The sequence below is a fragment of the Oreochromis niloticus genome, linkage group LG18, assembly GCF_001858045.2.
Source record: "Oreochromis niloticus isolate F11D_XX linkage group LG18, O_niloticus_UMD_NMBU, whole genome shotgun sequence".
Taxonomy (NCBI): domain Eukaryota; kingdom Metazoa; phylum Chordata; class Actinopteri; order Cichliformes; family Cichlidae; genus Oreochromis; species Oreochromis niloticus.
In genome coordinates, this window is record NC_031982.2 from 34,055,901 (window position 1) to 34,075,548 (window position 19,648).

General features: G+C 45.8%; 1 protein-coding gene across 1 annotated transcript in view; it reads left to right on the top strand.

The window, feature by feature from the left end:
* LOC100697840 (discs large homolog 1-like protein) overlaps positions 1–19,648 on the top strand; it is a 104,742-nt gene that overhangs the window by 59,024 nt on the left and 26,070 nt on the right. The window contains 2 exon segments of the mRNA XM_013266627.3: positions 5,854–6,018; positions 11,442–11,585. Of these exon segments, the coding sequence (XP_013122081.2) occupies positions 5,854–6,018; positions 11,442–11,585 (309 nt within the window).

Here is a 19,648-nt window from a genome sequence, read left to right on the forward strand (position 1 = left end):
CATTGTTTAGCAGTTAAAGCAGGCGTGGAGAAATCACAGCTTCAGTTTGATAAAATAACAGAGAGGTTTGGTGGAAGCAGTCAGAGTGCTGAACACGAGTCGGAGACAGAAACTACTCCAGTCTTTTTCCAGGATGATCATCTCAGACTGGACAGTTCGAGCTCCTTCTCACGGCCGGATGTCTGAGCGTTGAGCTTCCTGCGACCTTCCTCTGTCGCCTCCTTGAGGACAGATGCCGTGTTTGTACCAGCTGGGCTAATCATGTGTCTCTCCTCTCAGACCGGCTTCATGATGCAGAGATCGGAGCTCTGTGGGAACCACGCCATCTGCTGCTAGTTCTTGCATCTTTGTTTTGGTCTTCCTCCGATCACAATTGTGTGTCCTGCCATCCTCAGCCTGTGTGTGACAGTGAGTGAAAAGCTGACGCCTCCACAGCCGGTTCCTCCATAAAGAGCCAGCAGTCTGGTTAGGTCAGCATCTGACTCCACGTCTGTGCAGATCCGACTGCTGCCGATGCAACCTGGACCTGTACTTCCTGCTGGATGTGAAAAACATCAGCTCACAGTCAGGCTCATGCAGGCTCACAGACCTACACGGGTTTTGTAACAGCAGCTCAACTGTAATTCAGCCAGTCTGACAGGATGAAGGTGTGATGGAGGCACCTGCACCGACATCAGGGAGACTGCTGTAGTTTGAAACCAGCTAAGTTCTGTCAGATGTGATGATGCTGCTGAGAGCCGCACATTTCAGAGACATTTAAAATGTGATTGAGGTTTTTGAAGAATGTGATTAATGGTTTTAAACAGTATTTGTAGAGAGATGATTTGGTGAATGTGCTCTCACTGTTGGACTCATCAGCCGGTGTCTTTTATTTCTCTTGTTTTAAAAGACTAATAAATCAGTCTGTAATGTTAAGATGTTTTAAAGAGAATAAATGAGAGTAAAAAAACTGCTCTCACCTTCTCGCTGTGATTCTTGCGTGTTTACGGCGGTGTGTCCTCAGACTGATGATAACACTCACGGATCGTTATGTGAGGCGTTCAGTTTACATGGAGCAAAAATCAGGCTGCGTACGGCTGCTGTAATGAATATGTAATGAAGGTTTTTAGTTCCCCGTTTAGGTTGTTTTCAGGGAAACGTTGTTGGCACGTGTTCCCTCTGTAAACTCCTCCTGCTGTTCCCACAGTTTCAGGAGAATTGGGTCGGGGTCTTTTCAAGTCTTCCTCTGGGACTCAGCTGCTGGAAGTCGTGGTGTGGATGGTTTAGACCAGGCCGAGTTGACACCAGAGTTTTCGTGCTGTTGTTATGAAGCTGAAATGAGTCGCTGTGCCTCAGACTTGTTCAGATTCACACTCTACATCTGTGGGCGTTGTCTGCGTGCCGCCTCTGTGCCAGCTGCCGTCGTCCTTCTTGAATTCACCAAATTCTGGCCGGCTGACGCCTCTCAGCCTGATGAACGGAGGTGTTGCCCTTCACACTGTTTGCTGGCTCCGCGCCGGTCGAGCAGAGGGAGCCGGAGGACGGAGGTGTTAAAGGTTCAGGCCTTCAGCGTTGATGGGAGGTCTGCATTTTGAGGTGCTGCCCGTCCAACAGCTCAGCCTCCGACCTGCTGGCTGATCCGGTCCACAGCCAATCGGGCGTGGGATAATCCCGTTCAGCCACAGCTTAGCGTCTCTTTGAAGTCGCTGCTGAAAGTTTCCGAGGTTCTTAGAGCGCCGTCAGGGTTTCACTAATCTGCCTCACGGCAAAACCTGCAACTGAAGCAAAGCGGGATCAGCGTTTGAGACCCTGATCGAGAAAAAGCCAAAACACTGGAGCCAACACCCGGCTCTGAAATCATCCGAGATCCTGTCAGCACGTTATAAATTTACTCAGGTTACTCTACTTCTTTTTTTTCCTTTTTAACCCATTAAAGTTGAATAATTCCCCCTCTTTAAAATCCCTGAGTCAAAACAGCCCCTGAAAGCCGAGGATTTCCTCAGAATCACTCACAAACCTCCATTTCTCAGACTCTGAAGCAGGCAGAATGAAAACCAGCAGAGAGCTCAAACCCTTGGATTTTATTCTGCATTATTCTCTTTGCTCTGATATTAAAACCAAACAATAAGACTTTGGTGCAGAGAAATGCCGATCCAGCTGTGAGTGAAGAAGACGTAAGCGTTGGAGTAGCTCAGCAGTTATAATACAGAAACTGTTTACTGTGTTACAGCACAAGTGAAAGTGTGGCTAAACCAGAGCTGTGATCATATGTGTCTGTTTGTGTCATGTGATCTGAAAGCCTCGTCCAACACGCTTCCTGTGCTGCTGTGTGTGTATGAGCCTAACCAAGACACTGCCCGGCGTCGGTAACCCTCCAAAGCCGTGTTGGTGTTTGGTTTTGTCTCCGTTTATCAGCCACACTCATCATTATGTTGGAGCTGAGATCAGTTTGACTTTCTTTAGAAATGAATTCAACACTGTTTTAGTCTCTAAGGTCAGAATTCACATGTATTGAGTCTCTTAAATTGACTTCTGTCGGTCTCACTCTCATTTCTGAATTTAGTTCTTGTCCTTTGGGGCTCGTTTAATGCGCCTCGTGTTCAATTAGAAACACTCGGCGTTGTTCTTTTCAGACTCCTCAAAGACTCTTCGAAGCGTTGAGATGAAATAATATTAAAAACGTGCTGATGTGTCTTTAGCTGAGCCTCAGATGGCGGACTGAGTGTTTTTACTTTCGCAGCACTTACTGGAGCTGCATTAACTTAGGTTTTCCTGAGCGTGGGCGAGCTGCCTGCATGTTCTCACAGTTTGTCTCAGCTGTTTAATTCTCAGTGGACTGGAGATGAATTTAGTCCATAAAAGTGTTTCTTAAAGTCAGACCGACACAGACGGAATGTTGCAACAATGTTACCACTGCCCTCAGATCGAGCGACGTGATTGGCTGCTGAAGCGTTTCAGTCCATAGCTCCTTCAGTAAGATTGCGCTGATTGGTTTGTTTGTTTGTTTGTTTGTTTGTTTGTTTGTTTATTTGTTTTTTTAAATGGGGAAAAGAAAGAGTCACTTTCATAAAGAAACTTTATGACTTTAGGAAACAAATAAATCATGCCATCTTAGTTTTTGGTTGAAATGTTTTCAGTCGGCTGAATTCCTGTTACACCTCCATGATGTCCTTCAGGTTTCTGATCCATGGTCGTCCTCCTGCTCAGCGAGTCTGCGCTCTGAAAAGTGCCCATCACTCGGTTTGGTTATGTAACCGCGTCTGTTCAGGACCGTCGAGTCGTTCACCTGTCACACTGTGCGTCTCTCCTTCCGAAGCCAGAAAACAGATGAGTAAGACTGGAGAGCTCTGACTCATCAAGATGTGAAGGCTGCCGATCAACAGATGAGGCCTACGAGGAGGATATCTGCTCATTTTCCATTTATATCCTCGTTTTTATTTTATAAACTACACCGACTGGATCTCTGACCACAACAGAGAGCCAAGCTGTGATTGGATGTTAGTTGGAGAGGTGCACTTTTGACTCTGAGCAGGGCTCTAGAGTGCGACCAATTTGGTCGCAAATGCGACCAAATTTTTTAGTGGTGCGACTAAAAAAAAATATTTGGTCGCACTAGTGCGACCAAATATTTTCGGGTAACAAAAAAAAAAAAATCTCGTGGACTAAACCAATCAGAGATAGTCAGGGGCGGGCCCTCTCTGATTGGCCGTGGTCCAGTTGAAAGTGCAGGTGGAAGAGAGAGGTGAGTAGCTTGAATAAAGCGATATCGATTCATTAACGGATTCCACACAAAGACGTAAACACAGAGCGACCCGACGCATCAGAATCAGCTTTGTCTTTCTCGGCTTTCTCACCCCACGGCCCGAACACGGACACGCTGTCGGAGCTCAGCGATTCTGATGCGTCGGGTCCGCGCTGTGTTTACGTCTTTTTTGCGCTGATTCTGAGCTGCAGGTTTTGTGTCTCCAACCAAAATTCGCCGAGCCAGAAGCAAAAGAAGCAGCAAACTACGCTTCACATGTGATCAATGTCGTCATCAATTCCCTCTGACTTTTGCTGTTTTGCTTCCACCACAATAAAAATCACACTTCATGCACAGCTCTCTCTCTCTCTCTCTCTCTCTCTCTCTCTCTCCCTCTGTACTTCAAGAACAGTTTCCCGTCTCAAATCTCTGTTTTCTGCATTATTTATTCGCTTATTTCCCACCAGTCTACCGTTGTTTACAGCGCTGTCGGCTGCTGTCTTTTTCTTTTCTTTTTCTTTGTTCACTTAAATGACCTCGGACAAGAAAGCCTAATTTCTGCTGTTCAATACTGAGGAAATTTAAACTTCTTAAAATTATGCAAAATTGCAGAATATTGCAGAATATTTTTAAGGTTATCTGCTATAAAACGCCAGACCAGGAAAATCTCCTTCATGTTTTTCTGTGTTTTATTCTCAGTTACTTTGACACAAAGGCATCTGCTGTGATGTTCACAATTCTGATGAAGTCTCACATGTATCAGTGCTGATAAATGATCAGAATTATAATATTTCTGACTGTCTGAGGCTAAACTGAATCGAATCAGGACTTTGAGAACCGGAATCGAATGGATTATAGAAATCAGTGATGATACCCAGCCCTAGTGAGCAGCCTAGGCCCGACAGAAGTGGATGTAGCTGTGGGTAATAAGAAAAGATGAAAAGAACTATTGATAACTTTTGTGTTAAGTTAAGGCCTGATCCGTCTGAAATTCATAGCCAGCTCTGACACGGTGCCATCAATCTTTGAATGCTGAAAAAGCAGCAGTGTATCCAGGAAACACATTATATGCTGCAATAAATGCACTGCCCAAGTGTCCCCTCTCCCCACTGCCTTTCAGCAGCAGGCAGCAGCAAACAGGTCGTCAGAGGAGCCAAGATGATGATTAAGTTTAACATTTTCTACAATATTAACAAAGCAATTTAAGCACAAGTTTGTTAGTTAATCATTTAGAAATGAATATTGTCTGTATGGACTTCCCCCCAAAGAAAGTGCACATGTAAAACTGCGGTGTTAAGCGATGCGGTTGAAAAATTTGAGTGCACCTAACTTTTGTGCCGGTACGCCTAACTTTAAAAAGTTAGGCGTACCGGTGCGCCCATGTCAAAAAGTTAGTCTAGAGCCCTGCTGAGGCAAATTTTCTCTTGCACAGGTTTTCTTCACCTGCACCGATGATTCAGTCACGAGGGTTTGGTGCTGACGATCCAGCAGTGACTCACCTCCTTTTGTTCAGAAAAGCCAGCAGTCGGAGGATCAGAGGAGGATTATCCTTTAACCCGTTAACGCCGGCGTTCTTTCTGAATTTCTGCCTGGAAATAACAAACTCACTTGGTGACACCTCCAGCTCACCGAGGCCAATCAGAGCCCCCAGAATTTCGGCTCTGTGGACCCGTGGGTCACATTACTGACCAAAAACTGCCCGTTTAGAAAGATGAAACACAGAAAAACAGGTTAGCTCATGTTTGGGTAATAAATTTATTACAAAAAAAGTTTTAAATATGAGGTCTCTGCTGGTTGGTTTATCTTTTATCGTTTTGTTTTCCCTTCTTTATGTTGAGGTTTTTGTTTTGTTTTGTTAGTTCGTTGTGTTTTCTTCTCCGTAAATAATGAACCTGTAATTACTGATTCTCACCACATGGTGGAGCCGCCTGCACTGCTGTTGCGCTCGGGTGGAGAGTTTCATGAAGATGTGTCGTGTATAATCGTGACAGCTGCTCCTCCCTGAGCCTGGTTCTTTTGGTGGTTCTTCCTCCCCGCTGTCGCTGCTCATAGCGGTTCAACTCATTGAACTAGAGTTGTTGTCACATTGCTGTTGGCCCTGTTTTGTTGATTTTTGTGTTTTCCTGTTGCAGAAGTACAGGCACCACGATGAGGACTCGTCCCCCCAGGACCAGAGCTCCCCCCAGCTGACGGAGGAGGCGGGGGGCCCAGAGCTGGTCCAGGTAGCAGAGAAGAACCTTTCCCAGATCGAGAATGTGCACGGCTACGTCACCCACGCTCACATCTCACCGATGAAGGTAGGAGATGGCACTGTCTCAGCCTCCCGTCTCTCTCATTGGTCCAAACATCTTCCCGTCTGTCGGCGACTTTACTGGCTTCTCTTTCAAACAGTTAGCGGGCCACGGCCTTCATTTCAGACGTTAAAACGTCCGTCACAGTCAGATTGTTGCTGAGCGATGCATCATTATGTTCACGTGATGTTTGTGTCGCTGTAATTTCAGATACGTGTGTCAGACAGGACAACCGTTTGTTGTTCTTATATTAAAAAAGAAAGAAACACGACCTGAACGATTGGCACTGATGAGCTGTAGCAAATTAAAAACTTGCTCTCAGTTTCAGTGAACACCTGCTTCAGGAGGTTTTTAATGTAGTGTTTTCAACAAAGTGCTTACGTTTTAGAGTTATGGTTGAATTATTAAGTCTAATGGTCCTTCTGTAGAGACATGGCTGAGCTAACATTCAGGCAAAATCCAAGATTTCAGCTCGTAAAATATTCGTGTAACGAGAACGTTTCATTATGCACGAACGAGCCTCATTCTGACCAGAGTTTGTTAAAATGCCAGTAAAGTTAAACGTTTTCATGCGTTTCTCATCTCTTTACATTTGTTTCCTCTCTGATGGCGACCAATCAGAGTCGGCCGCATTCCACTTTAAATTTAATCAGTCGATCAATCGACGAAGCAGGTTTTTGTCTTAAAATGAGTACAAATGTTTTAATCTTAATCTGTTTTAGTCTGCTGTAGTAAACCCCCCCCACACACACACACACACACACACACACACACACACGGAGGATGAGGCGTGTTGCTTGTATGTGTTGCATCATGTGACCCATTAAAATGCTGAAGCTCTGAAGCTCGCACCTGTTTCCTGTCATCACGCCATCACACAAATTTCAAATTCCTCTGGTCCAGGTTTCAGTGTTACAGCTGCAGCAGGTAAAAGTCCAGGTGAGATCACCGCATGGTATTGTGGGCGGAGCCTGAGAATTCCCCCTGAGGTAAACCTGCAGGATTAGATGTTTGGGGTCTCGATGTTGAGACCGTGCAGGAATTCCCACTAGTGGACGCTTCCTGAAGTTTTACATGAACAGAATCAAAGCTGTGCAATCATAAACGTGAAAGGACAGAGATTCTGTTAAACATGGATTCGTCCAGCTCCTGATGTTTCATCCAAACGTTAAGAGGGAAGTAGCAGTTCTGGCTGCTGGAACACCCAGTTAGAGCTTCCTACCAGTTTCCAGGATTTTCCCAGGCTGAAAATAATTTAGGTGACTCAAACACTTCAGGACAAAAACACGAGCTGATATTTAAACACTTTCCTCGTGTGATGAGAGCAGCTTCTCTCACAGCCGGGCCTCGGTTTGGAAACCAGACTGCGTTCGGTCTGTTTCCCGCCGTCCTGGAAGCTCGACCAGGGGAATTTGGCGTGCTCCCAGTCACGTGACTCTGCCTCCTGTTCGTGCTGCTTCTGTCAGCGCCCGCTGTGTTTGTGTCTGTCACCGCTCGGGCCTCCACGTTACTCTCACAACGACTGTGTGTGCCGTTAAAGGAGCATTTCACCAACTCCACACGTCCACGTTAATGTGTGTGCCCATCGCCTGTGTTGAACAGCTGTCACGGTGCATTATGGGAAGTGTAGGATCCAGTGTTTTTGTAGCTTGGCCAATTAATTAGGGACAAGTGGACAGTATTTAAAAAGATGGCTGCTTTTTTCTGACAAGCTGTTAAAGTAAGACTGAAAATCTCTTTAAAGCTTTCAAAACGTTTGAAATTATCTTTAAGTTTGTAAAAATAAAACGGACACAGAAAATAACCTTCAGTTTAAACCTTCAGTTTAAACCTTCAGTTTAAACCGTTCTTGACAAAGAAAGTGATGAATTATAAATAGTCATTAAAATGACTTTTTCTTCCCACGTTTGATGAATAAATCGTTTAATAAAAGATTAGTTTAAATAAAAAACAAAGGCTGCTTCAGTTAGATGTCACTGTATTTCCAGCTGATTGTCAGATAAATGTGTTTTCTCATCAGTGTGCAGCGGCGCCAGAGAACAAACGGAAAGGCCTCCTGCCTGAAATCTGCCTCCGTGTTTCGTGCTCAGAGCTGATTAATCCGATCTCCGATTAGCTGAGATGTGATATTTCACGGAGGTTTGACCCGTTTCACGCTGCACTGCTCGTGGTAACGGAGAACATGGGATCAGATTAAAGCTGGGTGGATGTGACTCGCAGATGGAGCTCTGCTGCCATCGTGTGGAGATCAGATCATCTGAACCACGAGGCCAAAGCGCCATGAGAATAAAAGGTGTTGATGCCGCACCAGGTGGATCTAACCTGACTTTCTTTGAGGCTTCAGTCTGTTATTTAAACCTTATTTAACAGAAATCTCTAATTTTTCTCTAATTTCTTTTTAATGTCTCATGCTTTAAATATGAGATCTGTATGAAATCCCAATGTAGGTGACTGCCTCCCAGTGTTTGTGAAGGGTATTACATCATAAATCACATGAACGAGGTAAATAAACACAAAATCATATTTAATGATCTCTCTTAATATAGAAAGATCATTTGGGTTCAAGATTAAAGATCTGTCTGATTTCTGATGTTTTGTTCTTTGAAACAGAATAAAAAGCTCGTTCATTTTAAGTGCTGTGCTTTAGCAAAGGCACATCAACATAGTTCAGACAGCGGCTGACGTAATTATGTCAAAGTAACGCTTAACGTCGGCGTCCACAGCGTCAAAACTGAGGCCTGGCAATCTGCTCGTGCTGAAAACACGACTCACACCAACACAGGTTCACGTGAACATCTGGAACTCCTGGAATGAAAATACACCACACAGGTGGAGTAAATGTGGAGAGGTGAGAGGAGCACTGTGTTTGGTATAAAGATTCAAACAGTTTGAGATGATGTGAGAAGAAACTCCACTAAACTTTGTTTCTATACAGGAAACAATTACAATTAAAAAGAAAAGAAAAAAAACCCAGTCGAACATGAAACAGTCGAGCTCCAAACGGTTCAAACGCTCCGTCGATCGAAGGGAAGGACGCGTATTCTCACATCTGACCAGCCAAACTCGCTGAAACAGTGGGACCACAGACCAGCGTCAGATAAGCCTCAGAGAGCAGAAGGCAGAAATAAAAAACTCTGTGTTCACGTGACTGAGTCTGGGTCGCTCCGAGGGTTGGACAATGATCCGCTCAGTGCAGATGATAAAGTTTTAGTTAATCTAAAGAGATAAATTGATCTTGATGAAAGGCTTTTTTTGGGCCAGATGTTAAACACTGGAGGAGAAGAATGAAGTCAAAGCTGTTTTAGTTTGTGTGTGAGCTAACATCGGCCTCTGTGCTGCAGTTGTGGTGTAGCTGGAGGCTTATTGTGAGTCGTGTTGTTGCCTTCACCTGTTGTGTTCACTGTGTGTGTCCCTCTCTTGTATGTGGTTTTCCACACGTGTGTTGCAGCAGCGTTCACGCCTGATTCAGACTCGTGTGTTCGGTCCTGACGGTGTGACGGCCTCGTCTCTCTGAGAGGGTTCGGTCCTTTCTAAACTGTGTCGTCCAGTAAAAGCCTCAAAATAACAGAAATGAACCAAAAAGTGCTGCAGAATCAATAAAGTCATAAATGTTTGACCCATTTTTGTTTCTACAGAATAAGTCGACCTGAATAAAAAAGACAAACCTCAGCAGGCTCATTGATCACTGATCTTCTCCTGCACCTGTCAGGTTTATGTGGAGCGAGCCTAAAACCTGTGGCCACGCTGTTAACCATCAGCCAGTTTGTGTCTGTTAATGCCATCAAAGCTCCTCCTCCTCTTCGTCCTCCTCATCAGTTTATCACTCACTCACCTGTGAACTCTCAGGTTTCTGCCACTCCTCTCCTTTGTTTGATTCTCCCTCAGATTTCTTCTTAAAGCAGATCTGACCTCATTTGCAATGATGTTCAGACTCGGATGATACTCTCTGTTATTCTTCCCGTCAGGTCTCATTTACAGATTCAAACCATCGAGGCGCTCTGTGTGTAAACATCGGTGTGTGAGATGATGTCCATGTCCAGTTCTCAGTTTAACTCTGGCGAGATCTTCAAATCGTCACTTTTAACAATAATTTTTCATTTTTGTGGTGGAAATTAACCAAAAATTCAATAAATAGAATCAGTTATCAGCCTAGAATTTTATATTTGCTGCAGCTCATCGAGAGTTTGTTATAAATATTAAGATAAAAATAATACGGCTCATGCTCTGTATTAGCAGCCAGGCTTTAAGTGCCTAAAGTCCCTCAGTTAGTCTCTTAGCTGGGCCCGACTGTCTAAAAGCACTAAATTGTCTTTAGGCAGTGACTCCTGATTGGTCTGGGTTAGCCAAAGATAGTAGCATGGATGAAAACATCCCTTTTTCTCAGCATTAACCTTTCAGGCAGGTGAAAAATTGATACAGCAAAGCATTGCAATATTTTGTGTGCAGTTTGAGAATACTACAAACGAGAGGGCAACCTCTCTGCAAACAGTGGCAGTCTGACTCTGACTGCACTCAGACAGATTGTCAAAGGTTTGCAAATGAGTGCATCTACTTTACAAACGCAGACAGCTGGTTGGCATCAGTCTGAATGAGTCTGTCAGGCAGCTGGAGGTATCCTGGTTAGACTCCTGTAGAACAGACAAACACATGTAATAACTACATGTGAACTTCTGTGTGTACAGACGGTAACAGAGATGTGATTTTCTATGATTTCTCTCAGTAAATTGTTGGTTTATCTTAAACTGACTGTGTTACGTTCATTGTGTCCATTTTTGTCTGGCAGTCTCATTTTGCAGTGAGAACTATTATCCTATTAGATAAAGTTATAATAGTAGAGTCTGCCTTACAGTATAAAGGACCTTGAGGTGACTGTTGCTGTGATTTGGCGCTGTATAAATAAATAAAACTGAATTGACAAAGTTTAAGTTCAGTTTAAAATAGTGATAAAACAGTATATGTTTTTGCACAATAGTACAAATTGTTCAAAAAATGTTAAAAATTGCAGTAAGATCACATCATGGGGTGAATCCACCCTCTGACAGGAAGTGGACTCAGAGGAAGTTGATGTAAATTACAGAGTGTCGGTTTGAATCTGCAGATGAACTAAGGTAAAAGGTCCTGCTGACCTAAAGTCTTGGATCAGGTCTCACGTGTGTGCGGCCTCCGGCCATCAAAGGTGGAGGTGGAGGTGTCTGCGACTATCATTAAAGCAGAAAGGTGGTGGAGACGAGTGCACTAACCAATCGGAGGGAACCACATTTGTCTGTCCAGTGTTTGCTGTTGTTTTGGTCGTTCAGTGTAGAAACATGTCACCTTCATCCGTACGGAGAGACCTCCCTGAGCGCTCCTCCGTGTCTGTCTGTCTGTGACGCTCCTGCTCCTCCTGCTGTGTCTGAGCGAGCCGCCGTGTCTCCTCCTCTGTCCTGTAGGTAGCGTCTCTGGAGTGCATCTTTGACGGCTCAACTTTAGGACAGCATCACCCGGAGCTCCCCTCCCCTACGTCCTCCACTCTCTACCCCATGGAGAGGACAGCCCCTCCCCTCCTGCTCCTCCAACCCTTACCCCCGATCCAGGTAAACCCCCACCCCTCACCTTCCCATCCCGCCGGGTTGTTTTCTTGGTACTCCTGTATTATTTCACATCTCCATCATTTTTCACACCTATCTGAAGCACGACGTGCTCTGATTACAAATTATTTGCTCTGTGGTAAAAACTCACCTGTTTAAACTGTATTAAATTAGCATTTTTAGGGGCGCGGCCTCTTTGGCTGACAGGTGAATGGTGACACAGGCGGCTGTAGCTGCTAGCTCTCTGCGTGTTTGTGCTGTTGGAGTGTTTTGGAGCATGTTTAGTGACATTAGCTGACAGTAATATGGCTGCTGTGAGGTTACTGTACCAACAGGCCGCCCAAGAAGTCAGAGCGAGAGCGCGGGGGGACTTTTAGGATTGTATTTGGAGGTTACTGAGCTCCAATGAGCCGGTATCTGTGTCTGTGTGATGCACCCGTGCAGCTTGCTAACATGCTAATTCCGGTGATTAAAGGGTGATGGTGTAATAGCTGACTGTCTCAGTGACTCAGTGCAGATGAAGTCCTGGATGTTTTGAGTCACACAAATGTTCTCAGGGCATTTTCACACCTGTGGGTCGTTTGCTCTGCTCCGATCCAGTCGATGAGTTTGTAATCGTGTAGCTTTGACTGGTTTGGTTTGTTTTCAATCACACCTGCACAAACGACCCGCACCAAGCTCTAACCCGAGGTCGATTTAAATGGACTAAACATAGTCTTCAGCATGATCTGAAGGAGACGCCATTTTTGTTTTTACAGTGTGTGCATTAACAGGTATTCATTCTACAAGCTCACATCTGTGAATCTGTAAGTCTTCGTGTCGCACATACAAAGAGCCGCACACATCTCGACTCTTCACGGGTTGCTGTGGTACAATTGGTGGTGAAGCAGGAGCTGAGAGTGAACGGTGCAGGAAACATGAGCAACAGTAGACAAAACCACAAACACTTGGCTGTGTGCACAACTTATCTGTAGTGAAGTTTGAGGGTCTTGCAAACTGCAGGAGTTTCCTGTGTTGGCAGGCGTGCAGATGAGTCAGCAGCAGGTCTCTGTTCGATTCCCGGTGACCCGCAGCTTTACTGAATGTCACTGATTTGTTTTCCACATTTCCACATGCTTTGCCTGCAACTGTCCAAAAATAAAGAACAGAGATGTGTGTGGGTGGGGGTGGGGGGTCTGGCCCTGATCGGGTCTCTGATCGGTGCAGCTGTTTGTGCCTCGGACTCATCAGCACCTCCAACACTCATGCCGAGTCTTTGGAGGAATCTCTTCATCCAGCTCTTCATTGTTTCTTAAACGTTTGATCTGCGGCGGCCGCCCTGCCTGACGTCAGCAGGCGGATGCTATCTCCACCACCTACATGGCGATAACGCCCACAAAGACGCCGAGGGCCGCGGGGACGTACTGTACGCTCCTCTGTGTTTATTGTCCCTTTCATTTTTTTTTTTTTCATCTCCTTTTCTCCACCTCTCACTCGACTCGCTGTCCTCAGCAGCGCCATGGCAACACAGGAGATGAATGTCGACAAAGAAAATCCAGACGGCAGGAAAATGGAGGAGGAGGAGGAGGAGGGGTGAACCTGCACAGAAGGACAAGGAAAGATTTAGTGAGGCTTTCAGTAACACTGTGAGGGGGGTGATGATAAAATGGAGAGCCGCTGCCCTCCTCTTCGTCCCCAACAGAAAGATTTACAGCTGCTCTCCAGTATATTTAGCAGCAGAGCTCATGAAACGAGTGCTTCTTCATCGTCTCCGCGGCACTTCGGTCCTGGGAGGACGGGCCAGCTCTATTTAAAGCTTTATGGAGTTTCAGGGAAACCGTTGAATGTCGGTGCGGACGTTTTCATGAGCGGGAAAGTCAGCGGATGGCATTTAAGCATTTATGATAGGTTTATAACGCTGCAAGCAGAAACACGAGTGGGTCTCACAGCAGACAGAAACTTACATGAGTTTAAAGTTTATGTGCCATGTTTTTTTCTTTATCACATCAGTAAGATAGATTTATTAATTTGTTTTCAAAAACACATTTGTAACATGTTTTACTGAGATTTTCCTGTCCCGAAACTAAGTGGTGTAAACTAACAGTTCCTGCTGTAAACAGGTTTGAATCCTTCCCTTAAACACTGCATTCTGGATCTGGACCAAATGGGCTCCTCCTTTTCCCCGTTTGTACCGATTCAGTTTTCGGGAACTTTGGTTCAGTAGTTTTCGTGTAATTGAGAAACAGTGAAAGTGTGTAACTGAGTAATAAAGAAAAATCCAAACCTCGGTACAACTCAAAGTCTTGACCTCAGAACTTCGACTCAACATATTTACTCTTAAATTCATCTTAAGATCAAATAAATGTAAAGCTTTTAAAAACCCGTTGGTTGGTTAATCGTCCGACTCATCGCTCTCTTCTCTTTATATAAAATGAAGTTTGGTCTTTGGGGTTCATCCATAGCCTGGTTTAAAGGACACGGTGGCCTCAGGTCATCAGGATCAGCAGCTACGTAGAGCGAGGTGTCATCGTCGTACAGATGTAAGTCTGTATTTCTTTGGTGTATTTCCTCTGACTTATGGATCAGATAACTGTTTGAAAGACGTGTCCTGGGCAGAGCCTGGTGGGACACCATGTCAGAGGTTTAGTGTCTGTAAGAGAAGCTTTTAATCAGTGTTTTCATCAGTGACCTCGGGCCCAACACGGCGCTTACAGCAGAAAATGTTTTAAGGATTTAAGGACTAAAATTGAGACAAACATGATTCACTAGAAAGTCTTGTTTTATTGAAAATATGACCACAACTTTAGACTCTTGATATCAATCTAGTAAAAATTATACAAATTAAAGCTCCATGACAGTTTTAAATGCAGTATATCCACCATACTTCATTTAATAAGAAAACATTTATTTCGTTTGGAAAAAAGGAAGCAGACGAGCGGGTGGATAAAACCAGACTGACCACATTTTGGCCCAGCTTTCAGACTAGGACCACTCCTACTTACATACTGATATATATTTTTTTAGCAGGCAGTAAAGAATGAAGACAGAGCCGACGTAGAGTCATGTGACTCTGATGCTGACGGTGCATGTTGATTAAAACGAACACTTTGCTTCATCATGTGACAGATTGAGACTCATCTGTAGTTCCTGTTCTCAGGTTTATGACCTTAAAAGGAAAATGTACAAAATCACATAATGAGGTGAAAATCGCAGAATAACGGCATGCCATTTAAAAACAGAGAAATGATGAGTCCAGGTTACAACTGCATATTATAAATCATAGTTTTTAATTTATAACATTTAAATGACTAAAGAAAAATTTTATATTCTAGATTTATTAAAATCATATCTATGCTGCACTACAGAAATAAAAAATGGTCTCCTTGATACGTGCATACATCCATTCATCTCTGATGTTCCTGTGGGCCGGATTTGGACCCTTTGGTGGCCTGTTTCTGGCCCCAGGACCACATGTTTGCCACCAATGCTCTAAATGAACTGTGCCGTCGTGACCGCCACTCCTGTGATCTCCACACCGGGAAAACTCGGAGTCTTCCCTGCTGACTCATTTTCGGAGTCTGAAGTAGGACAAAGGTCAGCTGGACCAACCCCGCTGAGAGGGAGGAGGAGGAGGAGGAGGAGGAGGAGGAAGACTGTGTGAGGTTTCCAGACTGCAGAGAGCGGAGATCAGAGGACCAACTTCCTCCCTGCCTGCGCTCTCTTTAAACGCACACACACACACGCTCTCTCTCTCGCTCATCCTCTCGTCAGCCCTGCAGTCTGCTGTTGCTGTCTGCTCCACACAGACGGAGGCTCGCCGACCGGCTGCCGAGCGATGCTCTCTCACCCCGTCGCCGCGTTAATCTCCCCCAGAGGCTCCGCGCTTTCTCCCCCCGTCACCCCCGCGCCATGACGAGCGTTTATCCCCACTGACAGGAAGAGGACGACCGCGGTTCAGCTACTCTCCCGGTCACCTCCGTCAGCTCCTCTGCAGCCTCCCTGTTTGTGTCTGAGAGGAAGAAGACGAGGAGGTGGGGTGGGGGGGGGGACCCAAGGTGGAGTGAAGCCCCCTCCCATCGTCTGTTCTCCAGCCAGCACCACCTCTGCCACCCCGCAGCCTGCAGCAGGAGCGAGGAGGCGCAGAGGAGGCGACACACCACCTTCAGCGCAGCAGCAGCAGCAGCAGTATCAACATGCTCAACTCTGTGTGGTACGCCAAAAAGATGGGCCGCCGCATCATGGGCACCCTGAGGAGAACCAAGCGGCTCCACCGGCGCCTACTGGTAGGTCGCCCCCCCCTCCTCCAGCTCCTCCACCTCCCACCTATGAGGAAAATAAATCCTCCTAAAGGTGAGGAGGTAGGGGGAGGTGCTGCAGCGTGCAGCGTGACTCATTTCCTAGCACGTGTGTTCATACGGTCATGCACTCCCCGTGTGTGTGTGTGTGTGGTGAACGTATTGATCGGGCCGTCTGCTGCGTGACGCTGCTGGCTGATGTGTAAAAGTTGCAACAGGAGATCTGCTGCTGCTGCGTCATGTGTCGGCTCACGCACAAACGCTCACATCTGGCCCAGAAACGCCCTCGATCAGCATCCAGCAGATTTACGTCGTGATAGATAACATGCGGCAGCGCGCGCGTGTCACTGAGGTGATTTGTTGACAAGGCTGCAGCGGCTGTGAGCGGGTTTTTACATTAATGTGTCGTCTTAGCGCGTGAATGTTCCAGAGCTGTGCTTTGAATCTGACGGCGAGGACGAGGCGGCGCTCGGAGTCTCGGGGGTCCGTGTTGGTGTCACACCTGTGCAGGTTTCCCTGACCCGCTCTCTGCCTCTGTGTGGCTACGCTGAACAGGTTTACCTGCATAAACAGCAGCATCATGTTCTGGGCAGATGTGAGGAACCCCTGCAGTAGCACATGCCTTCCCTGGCGTTGCCTAGCAACCTCTAGGCTCCTGACACACAGCGCTACCCGACCACCTCCCCCCATTTACTGACACACACACACACTCATACGTTAACATACATGCTCGTCCGCAGCTGTATTTTTATCACAGCGAGGTTGTAACGGGTGGCGTCATGGTTACAGTGCGCTATGACGCGATGCACGGACGACGTGGAAGGCGTTTTCGGTGGCAACGAACCAGCTGAGGATCGTTTAGCAGCTAAAAAGGTGATAATTCCTCCCAGGTGCTTTCACGCCTCCCGGGTCGGATCATATGTTGATGTTCAGTTCATTTGTGCTGCCTCCGGGTGGAGGATCAGACTCTGTTACAAACGGGAACACGCTGGACTTCCCAGGGATGCACCGATCCAACTTTTCCATCTCTGATTCAGCTCCTACGACACCTGACCACGTAGCATCGTTAATGTTACTGTGTAATCCTCACGGTGAGAAAGAGACTGGAAGTCATGTTTGTCACTGTGGGCTCCGTCCACAGGCCGATTCTCCTGTGACCCAAGTATCTCATCAGTGTCTGCTTCATCGTTCCTCCTGTTCTCATCGGTCACATCAGGTGGTCCTGGCAGGATTAAACAGTCTGAAGTCAGACTCGTGGTCATTGTGTGGGTTAGTGTTGTTCTTCGACTACACAGAGAAAGGAACGATGTGAAATGCACAGGTGTGGTCCTTCAGGAGGCGAGCAGCACATCATCTGTGCGTAGGTCCGAATGCTGATTGGTTGAAATGTTGTCATGAGCAGGAAGGTTGGTGACATAAAGTTTTGTAAAGTCTCAGTGGCTCTTCTGCCTCTTTTCATGATCCATAACGATACACTGAGATAAACCACTTACAGATGGACGTCTGAGTTTAGTTCTTGCTCTTAGTAAATGAAGTCATGGCCAAAATATCTGCACATTTTCACGGGAAATAATAAGAGTGGTGATAATCCAGCTGTTGACACGAACATCACGGCCCAACAAACACGCCAACGAGCGAGTTCACACGCTGGAATCAAACCTCGGGTAGTTTTGTAGTTTCAGAGCTGATCGTGACGACTCCTGGATCAGAGGCCACGCAGGAGGTGAGACGAGGACTGGAGCTGATGATGGGAAAGTTTGATTGTTTATAGTTTGTGAGTCATCGTGAGATTGCAGCTGTCAGACGATCATTAGCTGCATTTCTTCAGAGAGAGATATGACACCCAGCAGGCAAACGGAGCTAAAAGCACCATTAATGACTGCTGTACATGAGCACAGTGTGAGGAAACGGTAATAATGTGACGTGATGACTGAAGTGCTGTGTTCGGTGCGGGGCTGTTGAAATACGCGGTTTAATTACCCCGAGCAGCAGGCGTTACTTTGTTTGGCAGGTGAACCTGATGCAGGTCTGTGTTCATGTCAAAGTTACTCTAATTACATCCAGACATCACCAAAGTCCAAATCTTTCATCTTTCTGACAGTTGAATTGTTAAATGGAAGATTTTACTTTAAGATCCAAAGTGACTCTCCTGTTAAACTGGGAAGGTTGGTAGTTCTACTCCTCTGTTCCCTCGTGGGTAGTTTAGTATTCGGGCAGAGCAGTCCAGACGGGACTCGGAGCGCTGATTCATGGCTGTAATCTGTTTCCTGTCCCATCAGGCGTGACTCATGTCGACAAAAAAAAATTAAAGATATTCATAAACTTTACGGGCAAACCTCAGTAAATGTTTGAGGTATACTTGTTTCTCTTTCACAGATTGTTTCTTGGCTTATTAAATGAGAGCATCTGTTTGATTGGGTGGTTTGTGAGCTGTTTCAATGATATCAAACTTTGATTGGTTAAAGACTCGACCCGCCCGCTGGAGGGTTTGTTTGTGGTGCACATATGTCTGAATTTAATCCATGAAGTTGGAGATGTCAGACGTAGAAACAATAGAGCAACAGTTGAAGGTAAACCCTAACAACATGGGGTCAGCTACTTCAGTGATAACGCTGCAATCACCCATAAAACGGGGTTCTTCCTCTCAGTCGCTGCCAAATGTTTGCTAACAGGGGATTGTGGTGGTGTTGGGATTCTCTGATTCTCAAATTGAACCAACCTGAACAGAATTTAAATGATTTCGTTCTAAAAGTAATTTTCTGGAGTTTTCTGGCTAAAAACCCTTCAGTGGGCACGATTGATCCACCTGTAGTTAAGTCAGTGAATCTGTTTTAACTTACTGAACACAAATCTGTGGATTTTTTCTCTCTTAGTTTTTATAAAGGCTTAGAAAAGCAAACAGCAGAAATCGTTTCTATAAAACTGCTCCTCTAGCTGCTGCTGTTATGGAGTAACAGAACACAAACTGGCCGGAAACTATCGCTATATGCAGATGATGTCATTTTGTAAAAGCACAAATTGAAATGGATCGTTCCTAAAGCTGGTTGTAAAAGTCCTCCACGGTTCTGCTGTTAACCTGCTGTGTTCCTGCAGTTTCCTGTGAAATGAGGTCGCTTTCAGTTTCTGTGATGTGGATAAAGGTGTTTGGATTGTTCACACCTTCAGCCAGACTTTTATTTTGGAGGCCGGGTGTTGTGTTCTCACACCTGAGATTAATATTTTCTTTAGTGTTGGAGAAAGGACGGCGAGAGAAGCTTTAGTCTGTATAAACCACTTTCCCTGCAGCAGACTTCAGAGCTCCTGCTGCATAAATTTGCACGTTAATGAGGAAGGAGGAAGACTACTTAGGTTAATCCTCCACGGCTCCTTTACATGACTAAAACCACCCATGTTGTGTAGAACAAGCAGTGCCATTGAAAAGCTGTTGGTATTTGTGAATCGCTGGTTTGTTTACAGTGCAGCCGTGTGCTGACGTGAGTGGCCTGTAGGTGGAGCTGCAGACGCACAGCAGCAGTTTGATCCTAATCTCCAGCAGATCCTCGGTGTTTCCAGGGCTGCTGCCCTCACCGTGGAGTCATGATGTGGCTGTAAACACTGGGTGATGACGGAGCACAGAGATGAGCCCTGATGTGTTTGTTTGTGTACTGTGACACACTCGGTGCGTCGACTTTCTGCTGTTTGTGAGTCATGTGGCTCAGTCTCCATGACGGCGTCGTATGAGCAGATTTACATTAGTAGAAAGTCGAGGTGTCTCTCCATCGTCGTAAATGAAGGTGAGGCATTCAGGGGCTGTGG